This window comes from Rhincodon typus, chromosome 15 (genome assembly GCF_021869965.1).
Source record: "Rhincodon typus isolate 14 chromosome 15, sRhiTyp1.1, whole genome shotgun sequence".
In the NCBI taxonomy this organism is placed as follows: domain Eukaryota; kingdom Metazoa; phylum Chordata; class Chondrichthyes; order Orectolobiformes; family Rhincodontidae; genus Rhincodon; species Rhincodon typus.
The window spans coordinates 5,232,437-5,248,345 of record NC_063346.1 but is presented as its reverse complement, the minus strand read 5'-3'; the positions used below and the strand labels follow the sequence as shown (position 1 = coordinate 5,248,345).

Sequence of the window (15,909 nt, the reverse complement as noted above, 5' to 3'; positions counted from 1 at the left end):
CCCGTTTCGCTCTTTCCCTGTTGTTCTGAATTTGTCTTTGCCTATTGCAGCAAGTTATTAGTGAATCTGCTTCAATCACCCTTTCAAGCAGCATGTGTCAGATTCCACTGCTTTTAAACTCTATCGCTCTGGAAATGAAAACGCTACTTTGGTTCACACACTTGCATCTCTCCATAGACAGACATCTAATTCTCCACTGAAAACAACAAATGCTGGAGATCACAGTGGGTCAGGCAACATCCATGGAGAGACAGCAAGCTAACGTTTCAAGTCTAGATGACTCTTCATCAGAGCCGAAGCATTGTGATCTCCAGCATTTGTTGTTTTCAGTCCAGCACCTGCAGTTATTTGCTCCTACATCTAATTCTCCACATTGTGTGCCTCGATCCCAGCTGGCTGTGACATCAGCTCCATTATTACTGTATAGGAAAAGAATCTGATGCATTGATGGGGCTGAAGTAAGCCTAAGACTAAACATCCCAACTCCACTGTAGTTCTAATGAAGAGAGATCAAGGTCTAAAAGGACTGTAAATCTAAGGCATAGAGCAGTGCTTAGCAGATCAATACAGCACAACCTCATCCTTATCTTCCTATCTATCTTCCATTTATCTATTAGGATTAGTCATGATCCCAATTCCTCCCAATGACCTCTAATCCTGACTGACTCCAATCAGTGGACTAAACCACAATCAATTCAAGAATCTCAATCCCCAGCTACTCCAATCACATACCCTCAAACTTCAATCCCTTTAATTAGCCTGGCTCCTGCTGTGTCTAATCTGTAAATCTAAGTCCAGCTCAATGGAAGTGATTGTTGGTGAGTCATTCATTTGTCCCGGGATATACTCAGTCTAACGTTTTCCAATTTCCATCATTACAGAGTTGGAAGTCACACGACACCAGGTTATAGTCCAACAGGTTTACTTGAAATTGCAAACTTTTAGAGCACGGCTCTTTCATCAGGTGGAGTAACACTGACTTCTGTTTTGTCCACCCCAGTTCAACACTGGCACCTCCACATCATGATCATCATTACAGAGGGTAAATGGGCATGGGGTTAACCATTGCATGGGGTGGGGTGGGAACAGAAGTGGGTTGAGGAAGAATGAGAATTAAATGAGATTTCCCCTTTCTGTAGAACTTCTAGCATTTCTTGGTGCAGAAGAGGGTTAGGTCAAGGTTCATAATAAAGGCACATTAAGTTAAATAGCCCATCCACATTGCAAGGGTATCATGGAGTCCTTACAGATGCACTGAGCCATTTGCTCGTGTCAATTTACCAACTCTTATCTGAAGAGGAAAGCAGTGGCATCTGAGATCATTTTGTTTATACAACCATCAAACTTTTTCGTTTCTTTTTAATAAAGGTTCTAATCAACATATTCATAGATGTTATCACATAGCTCTGGAGCAGGTGGCACTGGACTTGGTCCTCCTGGCTCAAAGGTAGGGACACTACCACTGCACAACGAAAGCTCCTTCTCCCTCCCACCACACCTAAGGAAACCAATCGATAAACAGGGAAAAAGGAGTCAGATCATCTCTTTGTTAATGTATGGCACTTTACCACACATTACCGAAAGTGGCCAGATTTCCCTTGTGTGGTTACTGTAAGAGGACCAGTCAACAACTCTACGTTCAGGCAATGGATTTGTGGTCACATTTCTGAGAGTCACAATGTAAACCCAGTCAAGAATTGAGGGGAAATATGTTTATGCAGAAAGTGGTGAGACTCTGAAGCCCATTCCCACAGGGAGCAGTTGAGGTGAAGAGTGTAGCAATTTACTAGAATGCTCTAAACACATGAAGTGGAATAGAAGATGATGGGGTGAACTAATTAAGGACAGGAGAAGGCTCCAGTGGGGCAGGAACACCTCCACTGACCAGCTGGACTAAAGAATTTTTATCTTCATTTACATTTGATGTAACCACAGAATCTCTACAGTGTGAAAGCAGGCCATTCAGCACATCAAGTCCTCACCAACCCTCCAAAGAGCACCCACACAGGCCCACCCCATCCCTGTAACCCTGCACTTCCTATGGCTAATCCACCTAGCCTGCACTTCCATTGACACTATGGGCAATTTAGCATGGCCAATCCACCCTAATCTGGGAGGAAACCAGAGCACGCAGAGGAAACCCACGCAGACACAGGGATAACATACAAACTCCACACAGACAGTTGTCCAAGGCTGGAATAGAATCTAGGTTCCAGCGGCTGTGAGACAGCAGTGTTAACCATTGAGCCACCGTGCCACCCAATCTTTTTGGCACAAAATGAAAATGAAAGCATTTAGATACTTTAGTTAAAAAGAAAAGACAAAGAGAGACCTTTAAGATGAATATGATGCCCATCATGACTGATTGGGGTAGTTAAAAAAAACAGATGGAAAGATTAGCATGAATTTTACATACAAACTGACAGCCCTAATTAGGATGGTGTTTTGAAGAGCTAAATAATGTATTACACTGAATTTGAGCCCATACACTGCTTTCTAAGGTCAGCCATGGTGTTAAACTTGCTCCCACTGATTAAATAGAGTTGGCACAGGATTAACTACAGAGATAATGTGACACAGCCCATGTCTGCCCTTCAGATATAGATGAACAAAGATTTTAAAGCAATTTAATGTGTTCCGCTCACTTCAGACAGTTTCAAATCACTTCATGATCTTGTCACTCAATAATCTTGCCTCCTCCTAACTCTATCATATCCACCAGTTTGACCACTTGTAAGCCTTCTCTTCACTTTTTCAAGTTTAGAAATTTATACAAGCCTGATTTGCTGCATATCAACATTGGTGGTTGAATCATCAGCTGTGTACACCCAAAGCTCTGGGCAGCTCTCTTTAAACCTTTTCCTTTTCTCTCCTGCTTTAAGACACATCTGAACCCCCCCTCTCTTCCATCTACCAGGGAAGAGAATAGTTTCAAAAAATGGATTGTCGTGATCTGGAACGCAAGCAGATTCAACAGGGAATTTTGATGGGAAAAACATTGCAAGCTTACGAGGCAAGAGCAGGGGTTTGTGACTAATTAGTTAGGTCTTACAAAGAGCTGGCATGAATATGATGGGCCAAATGCTCTCCTTCTACACTCTAGGTTATTACCATTTATCAATGTGAGGGAGATTAATGTTGGCCAATGGGATTATCGTTAATTTTAGGCATCAGCATTGAGGCAGCTCATGTTCAGAAAGGCATCACAGACAAGTACCCTTCACCATTAGTCCCAATCACAACAACAAAAACAACAACTTGTACCGATACAGCACTTTTCAATCAAACCATCTAAAGGCACATCAGGGGAATTTAATCGGACAAAATTTGCCATCGGACCTTACGAGGAGATGGTCAAAGAGGTCAGCATGAGGTTACAAAAATGCAAACAAATGATCCAAGAATGAGAGTAGGCCATTTGGCTGTTACAGCCTGCTCCGTTTTTAATGAGATCATGGCTGTTTTGATTTTAATCTCAACTTTATATTCCTGCATGTTCCCCTTCTAATTGTTGCATCAAACGTGCACCCCTTATTTTTAAACTATGGCCCCTGGTTCGAGATACAGCCAAAGAGGAAGCACTGTGCTCAGCCCAGCGACCCACACCCAGTTAACTCCCCTCAGAATCTTATATATTTCAATTAAGTTACCTCTGACTCTTCTAAACTCCAGAGGATACACACCCAGCTTGTCTAACCTTTCCCCATAAGGCAATCTGCTCATTCCAGGTATTTGTCTAGTGAGCCCTTGCTGAACTGCTTCCAATGCATTAACATCCATTCATATGTGTGGTGAGCAGTGCTGTATGCAGTACTGCAGATGCAGACTGGCGTACTAATAGATTCAAGAACAGTTTCTTCCCTGCTGTTATCAGACTTTTTAACGGACCTCTCAAATGTTAATTCTGATCTCTCTCTCACCCTGCACCTTCTCTGTGGCAGTAACACTGTATTCTACACTCTGTTCTGATACACTTTGTACAGTGCAATCTGGCTGCAGAGCATGCAAAACAACACTTTTCATTGTATCTCAGTACATGTGACAATAATAAATCAAATCTCGCAATAAGCCATTACATTCTATTAGCTTTCTCAACTGCTTGCTGTGCCTGCAAACTAACCATCTGTAATTCAGGCACAAGGACATCCAAACCTCTGTGCATCTCAGCACTCTCCAACCTCTTTGCCCACTCACTTAAACTATTCATTTCCATTATAGCTTTCATATGTCCTCTATATAACTCCTACCTGTCTTTGTATCATCTGCAATTGAAATGCCCATACCTTCAATCCCTTCATTCAAATCATTTATATAAATTGTACAGCATTGAGGCCCCAGCACTGAACCCTGTGGCACACCACTCGTGACATCCTGCCAACCTGAAAATGACCCAGCGATTCCTATTCTTTGCTTCCTGTTAGTAAGCCAATCCCCTATCAATGCCAATATGCTACCCCCTACAACATGTACATTTATTTTCCTTGAATAGCCTTTGATGTGGCATCTTATCAAATACCCTACAGGAAATCTAAGTACAATGCATCCATTGGTTCACCTTTAGCTAGAAAGGGGTGGGTGATACATGGAAAGGTTTCAAAACAGGACATGTAGATTTTAAAATCTAGCCATTACGTAAGCTGGGGCCAGTGCACTTGAGTGAGGACAGAGTCGAATGGATGAATGGGATTGATGCAATATAGAACTCAGTGTGGACCCTCCTATTATAGTAGTGCAGAAAGGATGTTTCATTTCCTCACAGCTGCTATGATTCTTATGCCAAGTTAGTGCCAGTTTAGCCTCCCTTCTGGGCAGTTTGGAAGCTGTGGATTCATGCCCAGTTGGAACTCATGTGAGACTGCTGCAGATTTCCTTCACTGGGACTTTAGCAGTTGGCAGTGACAGATCTCCGTTCCCTCAATCTGGCTGTGATTCAAAACTTCCATCTCAGAAATATAAAGAAAATAGACCATCTTGCATCCCATTATGAAAGGTCATCTCTTCCATCCCTCACTTAGATAATTTAAAAAAAAACTCAACTGTGTGGAATTGAACATGAAAGAGACAGATAGTAAATAGTTTCCTAACACTTGACACAAGGAACTGAACTTGCCAACTCTGATTAGAGCGTAATTCTGTAGGTCATGTGACATGACCTTCCACAGCGAATCACCTCTTTGCCTTTGAAATTTTATCACCAAATCTTGACCACCAATCAGACATCCTTCACTCCCTCAACTCGCCAACTAATTCTAATGTGGGAGACGTGATGGCCTAGTGGTATTATCACTGGACTATTAATCCAGAGACCCACATAATTTTCTGGGTACTGGGTTCAAATCCTGCTATGGTGGAATGTGAATGCAATAAAAATATGGACTTTAAGAGTCTAATGATGACCATTGTCGATTGTTGGGGAAAAACCCATCTGGTTCACTAATGGAAGGAAACTGGTCTGGCCTTATCGTGACTCCAGACCGATAGCAATGTTGTTGACTCTTAACTGCTCTCTGGGTAGCCTATCCAGCAATGCCCTCATCCCATGAATGAATAAAAAAAAATATAGAATTGTACTGCACAAGAAGAGGCCATTCATCCCATTATGCTTGTTCCAGCTCTTTGGAAGAGCTACCCAAATAGTTCCATATCTCTGCTCTTTCCCTATTACTCAGAAAATTCTTTCCTCTTCAAGAATTTATCCAATTTCCTTTTTGGAAAAGGATGAAAGCTCCTTTATGTTTAAGAACATGTGATGAACCTGTTTCTAACAAACCTTCGGGGGGTGTCTTTCAGTTCCAGGAATAAATAAAAATGTTTAAAGAAAACAGGAACAACTCTTTTTTTTCCTTCAGATTTTGCCTCTCACGTTGCTACCAATAGAGACTTGGAGGGTAGACTTCAAGTCCTGAAGATGTCTGGATAATCTTAAAGGTTGGCACCGAAGAAAAGACTTAATTCCGCACTGCCAGTAATGAGCAACGCACAACAGTCAATTAAACAGACACAATTTGTAGTTGTTGAACAGCGCTCCTTTTGAATGATACTCCTCAACTGGAGTGTTAAGCTGCTGAGGAAAAGCATATGGGATCCTTGGCTTTATAACTGGAGAGATGTAAGGAGTACAAAAAGCGAGGATGTACAATACTTGTACAAATCACCAGTTATAGGCCTCAGCCAGAATATTGTTCTAATTCTGTCAAGGTTGTGGAGTAGGCGAAGGTGAGACTTATGAGAATGGCGCTAGAAATGAGGCACTTCAGATATGTGAAGAAACTAAAGAAGCTGAGATTGTGCTTCTTGCAATAGAAAGGTCAGGGGAAGTTTCAGTCAAAGTGCTCACAATTATAAATGGTTTTGACCTAGTCGATATTTCCACTGGCTGTTCGTAAAGAACACGCCACCAGGCAAACAATCCGATTCACATATTCACTTGCTATTCCCTTTGATACCTTTTTCAGTTTGATGACTCCCTCCTGAGTCTGAGAGTCTGTTGTGATTTCAAAGAAATCTCTGCCATCCCCATCAATGCTCCTATAGGACACCATCCCATTCTCGCCAATGTCAGGGTCTTTGGCCTTCACATGTCCCACGATTGTTCCTACATCAGCAGCTTCCGAGATCGACATCTGATACACACCTGGAGAGAAATTAATGGCATGCGTTGCATTCAGAAGGGATTTTTTTTTACTAGGGTGACATTAGTTACATGTGAGAATTTGTGTCCCATTTATAACTTTGCGAAAACTGACCCATGCTGCAAGGAATCAACAGGCTACGCTGCGGTGGTGAAGATTTAGAACATAACAACTAGGAGCAGGAATAGGCCATCCGGCCCCTCGGGCCTGCCCCGCCATTTAATAAAATCATGGCTGATCTTTTTGAGACTCAGCTCCACTTACCCGCCCACTCACCATAACCCTTAATTCCTTTACTGTTCGAAAATTTATTTAGCCTTGCCTTAAAAACATTCAGCGAGTAGCTTCAACCGCTTCACTGGGAAGGGAATTCCACATATTCACAACCCTTTGCGTGAAGAAGTTCCTCCTGACCTCAGTCCTACATATGCTTCCCTTTATTTTGAGGCTATGACCCATAGTCCTAGTTTCACCTGCTAGCGGAAACAACCTCCCTGCCTCCACCTTATCTATTTCCTTCATTTATCTTGACCAATGTTGAGCCTTTGTGGGATTGCAGTCAATGTGAGGTTAAATCCCACCAGGGAAATGTGAACACATGGATTCCTTGCTGAATTCAAATTCTGGTCTCAACAAAAAGGACGATGAAGCTCTTCACTCACTGAGGATATGTTGGAAACACTTAGCTGGTTCACTAATTTTCTCAAAGAAAAGAAATCCATCATTTTTACCTGATTTGGTCTACACAGGAATCCGGACCCATTGCGACTATGTTTGGCTCATAACTGCTCTCTGAAATGTTTTAGTAAACCACTCGACTCAAGGGCAATGAGGGATAAGCAACAAGATGCACATCCCTTAAAAGAATAAAGAAATAAACTTAAGTGGTCTGCCCAACATCTGGAGGTGTTGCCGAGGAAGGTCCAGACTGCCTTCTTAGGGAAACTAAGGATAGACACTGAATGACAGCCTTGTCAGCGATGCCCACATCCTGAGAATGAAAGAGAAAATCTCACCAGTGGAATATTGGCACTGGGTGGATGATAAGTGCTTCAGGCCAAACGAATCATGAGTGAAGGACATGCACACTTTCTACAGGAATGCAAGAGTGAGCTCATGGACAATTTGGGACCACCTAAGGATGGATGGTTGCAGCTCCCAGGAACATAATGGCAGCACTTTCGCCTCCTAGAGTTAGAAATTTGTGAAGTCAAGCATGACTCCTAAAACGTCAGCATATGCTCCATGCAGGCACTCCTAATGCTGGACTGAGGGAGGTGTAGCACTGTCAGAGACATTGTCTTTCAGCTCCTTTAGAAATTAGCTCTTCTGGAAAATTGAAACAGAAAATCGAACAATATTTTGGGTTTGGCCTCAGTGGAGAGGCCAGACTTTTCTTCATTATTCAGTAGACATTCAGAACAAAGGAACGGGAAGTATTTCACCCTCTCATAGAAACATAGAAACTAGGAGCAGGGCTAGGCCATTTGGCCCTTCAAGCCTCCTGTCCCATTATATATAATCATCTAACTCAGTACCCTGTTCCTGCTCTCTCCCTTTCGATCCCTTTAGCCCTCAGACCTCAAATATTTTCCCCAATTAAATTAGCTCAGGACTAATCAATATGTTTTTCCCTCGACTTGCCCTGGCTTTGTAGCCCTTTACACCCAAAAAGGTGAAAAAAATGAAAGAGGAGCTTTCTTACTTTGTGGGAACTTTGGTGGGTTGTCGTTGACATCAGTTAAGGTGATTGTCACTTTTGTTGTTCCAGAGAGACCTCCCATGTGGCCTCCCATGTCCTTTGCCTGTATCACCACAAGATACTCCTCCCTTGCTTCCCGATCCATGTTTGGAAGAGCTGTCCTTATGATGCCTAGATAGAGAAGAGAGGAAGGAACGTATTAAATTCTTACACTCTTCATTTGACGGTGTACTACTGTTAAAGATGGTGGGCATGATCCTGTGGTTTCTTTGCTGCATCGGAAGTTAAAACCCTCATGGATATTAAAGTCATTAACTAACACTCACATCGCATTTTTAACACAATAGAAGGTCCCAAGCCACATTTCACCTTGGCCTCATTACACATGTGGATTTTCGAATGGCATTTGGTAGGGTACCATACATTAGGCTACTAAATGAGATAAGAATTCCTTGTGTTATGGATAGTATATCAGCTTTTTAATAGGGAATTAGACAGTCAGTAGACAGAGTTGGGATGTAAATGGGAAATCTTTACAATGGCAACCAGTAGCAGGTGGAGTGCTACAGGGATCAATGTTCAGGCCACAATTATTTACTGTATATATTAATGACTTGGATGAAGAAAGTGAATCTGCAATAATACATTAACAAGACAGTTTGAGGTTTGATTCATTCAGGCTTGTAGCTGAGTTCCTGCAGTGTGCCCTGTACGCACACTGATCCCAGGAGAACAAAAATCAGGATTCCTGCTCGTAGCTATCAGGACTTCGAGTGAGAATTGGGTAGAGCTGGGTGTGGCTTGACCACAGAATCCCTACAGTATGGAAGCAGGCCATTCAACCCATCATATCCGTACCAACACTCTGAAGAGCATCACATCCAGACCCACGCAGCCCCCCATCCCTGTAACCCTGCATTTCCTGCAGCTAATTCACCTTATCGGCACATCACTGCACACTACGGGCAATTTCCCATGGCCAATCCACCTAACCTGCACATTTTTGGGCTGTGGGAGGAAACTGGAGCACCCGGAGGAAAGCCACGCAGACACAGGGAGAATGCATAAACTCCACAGTTAGTCATTCAAGGTTGGAATTGAATGCAGATCCCTAGCGCTGTGAAACAAACCACTGAGCCACCATGCGGTCCCTAAAGTCATTAGACATCATCCTTGTAGGGGTCAAGGCTACAATTCTTTGTTTTTTTTTAAAGATGGTTAGCAATGGTTCACTCCTTAGGGTCTTGCTTCTGAGTCAGGAGATTATGGGTTTAAATCAGAACATAAGGCTTTAAGGATACAATCGTTAATGTTAGGGAGTGCTACACCGCTGCAGGAGGTGCACTTTGCATTAGACTCTGAACTGAACCTTAATTCTGTGGACATAAAAGTATGTCATTTTGCTACTCTGAAGAAACACATGTGCGTTCTCACCAAAATCTTGGCCAACACTTATTCTTAGGCAACATTACAAAAGAAACAAGATTGTCTGGACATTTACTACAACGCTGTTTTCCAGAGTTTGCTGTGTGCAAATTGACTGCCGTGTTTCCCTGTGCTACACCAGGGAATAAACTGTGCACCTACAATCTTCCTATTTTGAAGCCAAAGCAAGGGCAGTGAGTGACATTTTCAATCCAATCCCACTTTTTGAATCGGCCTCCCGCAGAGATTGCTCCAAACATTTCTCACTCTTTGGACTGAAGAAATTTGTCCAGATACACAGGAATGTCAGAAGACAAGGTGAATAGTTACTCAGCCTCTCATCAAGGCACTTCAAAGAGTCAGTGCACTTAAAACAAAAAGTGCTTGGCTGTCTGCAAAGCTTTGTGGGAATCCCTATGGTAATGAACATCACTTTCAAAATGCAGGTTTTCTTTCTAATCTTTCCTTGTGGCTCATTCTCCGCCAATATGCGAATGAGCCCTGGAGATAAACATTCAGAGGAGACGAGAGCCAAAATACTAAAAGACTCTTTCACAAGCAGTTCCAAGGACCAAGTATAAAAGCAAATTAGTCCCGCTGCCCTCATCTGAATAAATTATGCAAATACAAAATGTCTGTATAACGCTCTGCAAACCACCAGAGTGATATAAAACACAAGGTTATATTGTTTATAAACTTTAAAAATTGCTTTACAGTTGCTTTGTTCCCACTCCTGGACAGTAATGAGGTTCAGTTTTATTTAATGCCTGTTACAGTTCAAGAGAAACTGTATTGTTAACCATGGTTACGGTCCCAAAACAAACCTAATTTTCATTTAGAAACAGCGCTTTTCCCAGGTATTTCAGTTTTGTTTTTTTTCAAAAAAAGGGCATAGAGCAGAGACAGAGAAAGAGAGAGAAGGGTGGAGTGACTGGAAGAAGGGGAGAGAAAAGTTGGGGAATTGAGAGAGGGTGGGGAAGGAGAAGCAGGAGAAAGTGGGGAAAGGGGAGAGACACAATGAACATAGACATAGAACAGTACAGCACTGTACAGGCCCTTCAGCCCACAATGTTGTGCCAACCTATTACCCTACTAAGATCAATCTACCCTGCATACCCTACATTTTACTATCCTCCATGTGCCTATCCAAGAGTCGCTTAAAAGTCTCTAAAGTATCTGACTTATGGATAGAGTGGGCATCCAAACACACTGCTGTAGTTAGCACCTATGATGGCTGTGGCATTTTGTGGAGGAGGCTTACCATACTTTCAAGGGAAGATTGGGATGGGTGTTTAATGTTGACTTGCCAATTTTTGAGGAGGATTGCAAAAGCAGTGCGGTAGCGATAGAGAAATTAGGTGAAGATTCCAGAGGAAAGGAGAGTCACAACTTAAGCTCTGAGTAAATACTATATCTATTTTCAGAAAGAAATCCACGCTTTTCCATTTTAGAAAGTTCTGAATTCACTATTCGGTGGAGTGATAGGTGTTAAACATGAGTCAGGAGTACGATTCATATATACCTGAGATTCAACCTCATGGCAGTAGTGTAATAAATAACAGGAAGAGAAGTAGGCCATTCAGCCCCTCAAGCCTGTTCTATTATCTAATAAAACCCTGACTGATCTGCATCACAAAGCTACTTATCCCCACCCACCTCACATTGTTCGATACCCTCACCTATCCAAAACGTACCAGTGTCAGTCTGGAATGTACTAAACGTTCCCAATGCCCATAGTTTTCTTTGAGAGACAGTTCCAGATTTTGACCATCCTATGAATGAACAATCGCTCCTATTTTGAAGACTCTAACTTTTCATTCCAATAACAAAGGAAACTATTTTTCTCTATCCCGACACCCTTTAAACAGTTTAGAACATAGAACATAGAACATTACAGCATAGTACAGGCCCTTCGGCCCATGATGTTGTGCCAAACTTTTACACTAATCCTAAGGTCTATCTAAACTCCACCCCTACCTTATACTATCATCCATATGCCTATCTAATAGCCGCTTAAATGCCCCTAATGAGGCCGACTCCACTACCCTCTCCAGCAATGCAGTTTAGTGCCTCAATATCTCAACTATATCGTCCTTCAGTTTTTTTTAGTGATATTCAATATTGGGATGTAAATGTTGCCAGCAAGTCATTATTAAATATCCATCACAATCTGTCCTCAAAAGTGTGGTGAGCCACTTCCTCAAAATACTACAGTCTACATTGTGTAGGTGCTAAGCGTGGCTTGTTCATGGACAGTTCAAAGTCAACTGCATTGCTGTGGATCTGGAGTCACATGCAAAGCAGGCTGGGTAGAAATGGCAGATTTCCCTCGCTTGGAGTGCATTGGCTAACCAGTTGGGTTTTCTCAGTAATCCAGAAGCTGCATTGATGTGTTTTTTTTTCGGATATCTTTACCTGCTGCAGCAATGTTTATGTCACCCCTTGTAACACAGCAGACTTAGCACATAGGTACGTGGGTGCCAATTTAAGACAGAGATGAGAAGGGATGTCTTTGCTTATGTCTTTGGTACTCCTTGTCCCCTGTGGGGGCAGGTCCTTGTGTATATTTAAGGCTGAGATAGATAAGATTCTTCATCATTTGGGAAATCAAGGGTTATGGGGAAAATGCAGGAAAATGGACATGGGGAATGTAGGATCTGCCGTGATCCTAATGAATGGTGGAGCAGGCTGAGTGGCCTACCTCCTGTTCTTATTTCTAATGGTCTTATTGAAAGATCCAACAGGCATTTATTGCAGCTCACGAATATATACAAATAATACCTTCACGAACACACCCATGTCTGAGCTAACATTAGGTTACTACTTGACAACGAGCATATGCTTCCATAAGTGTTCCATGCCACAAGTCGCTGCAGTGAAGATGGTGTCTGAGATCTATACACATTAGGAGCAGACTATGATAGAAAATATATCATGTCGGCCAAAGGCATACTGACATACTGTGAGTTTAAAAGGCATACTGACCATGAGGCATAACACAACATGCATAATTAGTAATAATGAGACTAGCATGGTAATCCAAATTTACTTTTCTTGTCACCATGATAGAATTTGAACTCATCTCCATTTGAATTAGTCTAGTAACATCAACACTACTCTGCCATTCCCTTTAAAGTCAAAGCAGCACAATCCAAGTTTATGCAACCTATCCTTATAAATTAACTCTGATATTGTTTCAGTGAATCTGTACTGCTTGTCTTCCAAGGCTATTACATCCTTTTGGCCAAGACATGAATGCAGCATTCCAGATGTGTTTTGCCTGGGGTTTGCTAAACCTTTAAAATCATCCTGACAGCCCATGAAATTAAAGATTACTGTCTAGGAGCCTGCTGTATCCTACAAGCGGGAAAAAAAGTCCTTAGCAGAGTGAAAATATCTGGTTCTTTCTTTGAACCCATTTGTGTATTATCAAAATGTTGGAGATTGGGGTTAAGTGTTGAAAACCTCCCGGAATGTATTCATTCAGAGTTGGCAAACTATAAATCTTGAACAAGCCGACTGTACTGTTGAAGTGCGGCTTCATTTGTCTTGTAAACCAACCACATTGTGAGCCGATTTTTAACAGTCCATCAGCCCTTCCACCATCCTGCTCATTGGAAAGAGTGATGCTCATACCTGTCTGAGGCTCAACTGAGAAGTAAGGTTGACCCTCCAGAATGCTATACACGAGCCGGGCACTGTTCCCGTAGGATGGGTCATCGGCGTCCGTAGCTGTGACCTGAATGACAGAGGTTCCTGAAAGAGATGGAGATGACCTCATTGTCAAAGGGAGTGAGGGTGTGATAAATGGAGACCGCGCATGAAAGATTACACAACATCCAAACCTGAGCCTTACCATTTACCATGCTGCCAGAAACCTATACCTCGAGCTGTCTACATTGTGATGCAAATGTTTTGTTCTGAAACTTATGGCTAATGACACCAGGTACTCAACTGTTAGTGTTTTAAAAGGGATGTGAAGACATCTTACAAGGATAACACTACAGTGAGAGAGGCTGTAAATCTTGAGATTGTGCCTAATGTGTTATATCACAGTGACGTCAGATCAAATGGAATTGGAAACAGTTCTGAAAAAGAGCCACAACAGGATCAAAAGGTGAACTCCGTTTCCTTCTGCACAGATACTGCCAGACCTGCTGAGTTTCTCCAGCACTTTCTGTTTTCATTTCAAACAGAGCTGAAGCCTGGGTCTGTCAAGTTCCTGATAAGATAGCCTTGCTTACCATCTTCTGTGTGTAGCTGTATTGAATTATGCTTGCCCAATCACAGGAGTGCTGATCTCACATGACCGTACATTGTGCGTGAGGTTATTCTTGAGGCATGATCCATATTGGTACTACAATATAAACCATTAACTCTTGTACAATACGTATACTGCACAGAGAGAAAAACTGAGGGATAACCATCAATTAGGACACGTTGAAAGGCAGGGTTAACTTTCCAGTACTTTGTAAAGACTGCATATTATCAGCCTCACAGATTCAACATTCTACCAAACTGGTTGATGTAGACTTTTGGTTTGAAAACTGAAGCTGTAAATCTGATGTGGAGGTGCTGGTGTTGGACTGGGGTGGACAAGGTCAGAAATCACATGATGCCAGGTCATTGTCCAACAGGTTTATTTGAAGATACAAACTTTTGGAGTGCTGCTCCTTCATCAGGTGAAGTCACTGGATGAAGGAGCTGTGCTCCGAAAGCTTGTGTTTTCAAATAAACCTGGTGGACTGTAACCTGATGTCGTGCAACTTCTGACGCTATAAATCTGAATCACTCATGTACTGTCAGGACCTATTTAAGTGTTTACAGCATTTTTAACAACTGATTTTACGTATTGAGCTGAGCAATGTCGATGCTTGGAAATGAGAATTTATACCCATTGCAATGCAGGACATCATTAAACACACCCCAGGCAACTATAGTATGGAAACGAAACAGCGTGGATGCTGGAGATCAGAAACTCAAACCAATTGTGCTAGGGAAGCTCAGCAAGTCGGGCAGCATCTGTCGAGAAAGGAACAGAGTTAAAGGCACAGATTTCTGGCGTGAAGGTGGAATTTGGGAACTGGGTCAAAAATCTATCGAAGAAGGGAAGTAGAAACATATCGGTATTTAGGTGGGAAGCAAGTTGGACCCTGTAAGAAGCCCCCCTGCAATGCAGGCTATATGCCTCTGTATTCCAGAAGAGGCATTGAAAACTAGTCAATTAGCTCAATTGGTCTACCGGAGAGCCGTGAGCCAAGGCAGTAAAACAACAAGATTGTGGGAGGTCATTGGGCACCATCTGCCCCCTAGACCATTGGCAAGAGTTTGGTTTAATTCCAGCTGTGAACTCTTTTTTCTCTCCCTCCACAAATGCTGCCTGACCTACTGAATGTTGCCAAGGTCTTCAGTATTCACGACTAAAGTGTACAACCAAAGTGAGACTCCCTCCCCACTGCCCCAACAATTCCCTTCATTCCGAGCACAACAGGGTGCCACTTGTTGCAAATCTGTGACGTTTCCATTGTTCACTATGTAGCTGTCTGACTGAAACGGTCCCAGAGGAAGAGGGTGAGAAACCCTGTGGGCCCTAGAAAATCCAAAACCCATCCCACTTCCCACTCAATACTCATCGTCCTTTTCAGATGCAAAATGTTTAGACACCACTGGTTCAAAACTTGCACGACCCTTAGCTTCAGCAATCAAATCTGAAGAGACATCCGCAACCAGCAGTAGGCTGGAAGAATTCTATGAGTCCACCTTTTCCTGGAAATGGAGACACTACTCTTAAAGCTACTCTTTGTTTGTTTTAGAGATAGTAGGAACTGCAGATGCTGGAGAATCCGAGACAACAAGGTGCAAGGCTGGATGAACACAGCAGGCCAAGCAGCATCATAGGAGCAGGAAGGCTGACGTTTTGGGCCTAGATCTTCATCAGAAAAGGGGGAGGGGAAGGGGGTTTTGAAATAAATAGGGAGAGAGTGGGAGGCGGATAGAAGAGGGATAGAGGAGAGGATAGGTGGAGAAGAAACAAACAGGTCGAAGAGGCGGGGATGGGGCCAGGAAAGGTGAGTGTAGGTAGGGAGTTAGGAAGGGGATAGGTCAGTCCAGGGAGGACGGACAGGTCAAGGGGGCGGGATGAGGTTGGTC

The 15,909-nt window shown here is 42.7% G+C and overlaps 1 protein-coding gene across 1 annotated transcript in view; it reads right to left on the bottom strand.

Annotated features, from left to right (window-relative positions):
* LOC109935108 (cadherin-11-like) overlaps positions 1-15,909 on the bottom strand; it is a 555,370-nt gene that overhangs the window by 392,788 nt on the left and 146,673 nt on the right. Inside the window, exons 4-7 of the mRNA XM_048605952.1 lie at positions 14,745-14,781; positions 13,396-13,515; positions 8,338-8,505; positions 6,447-6,634 (exon numbers count right to left, since the gene is read on the bottom strand). Coding sequence (XP_048461909.1) covers positions 6,447-6,634; positions 8,338-8,505; positions 13,396-13,515; positions 14,745-14,781 — 513 coding nt within the window. The remainder of the gene's footprint in view (positions 1-6,446; positions 6,635-8,337; positions 8,506-13,395; positions 13,516-14,744; positions 14,782-15,909) is intronic.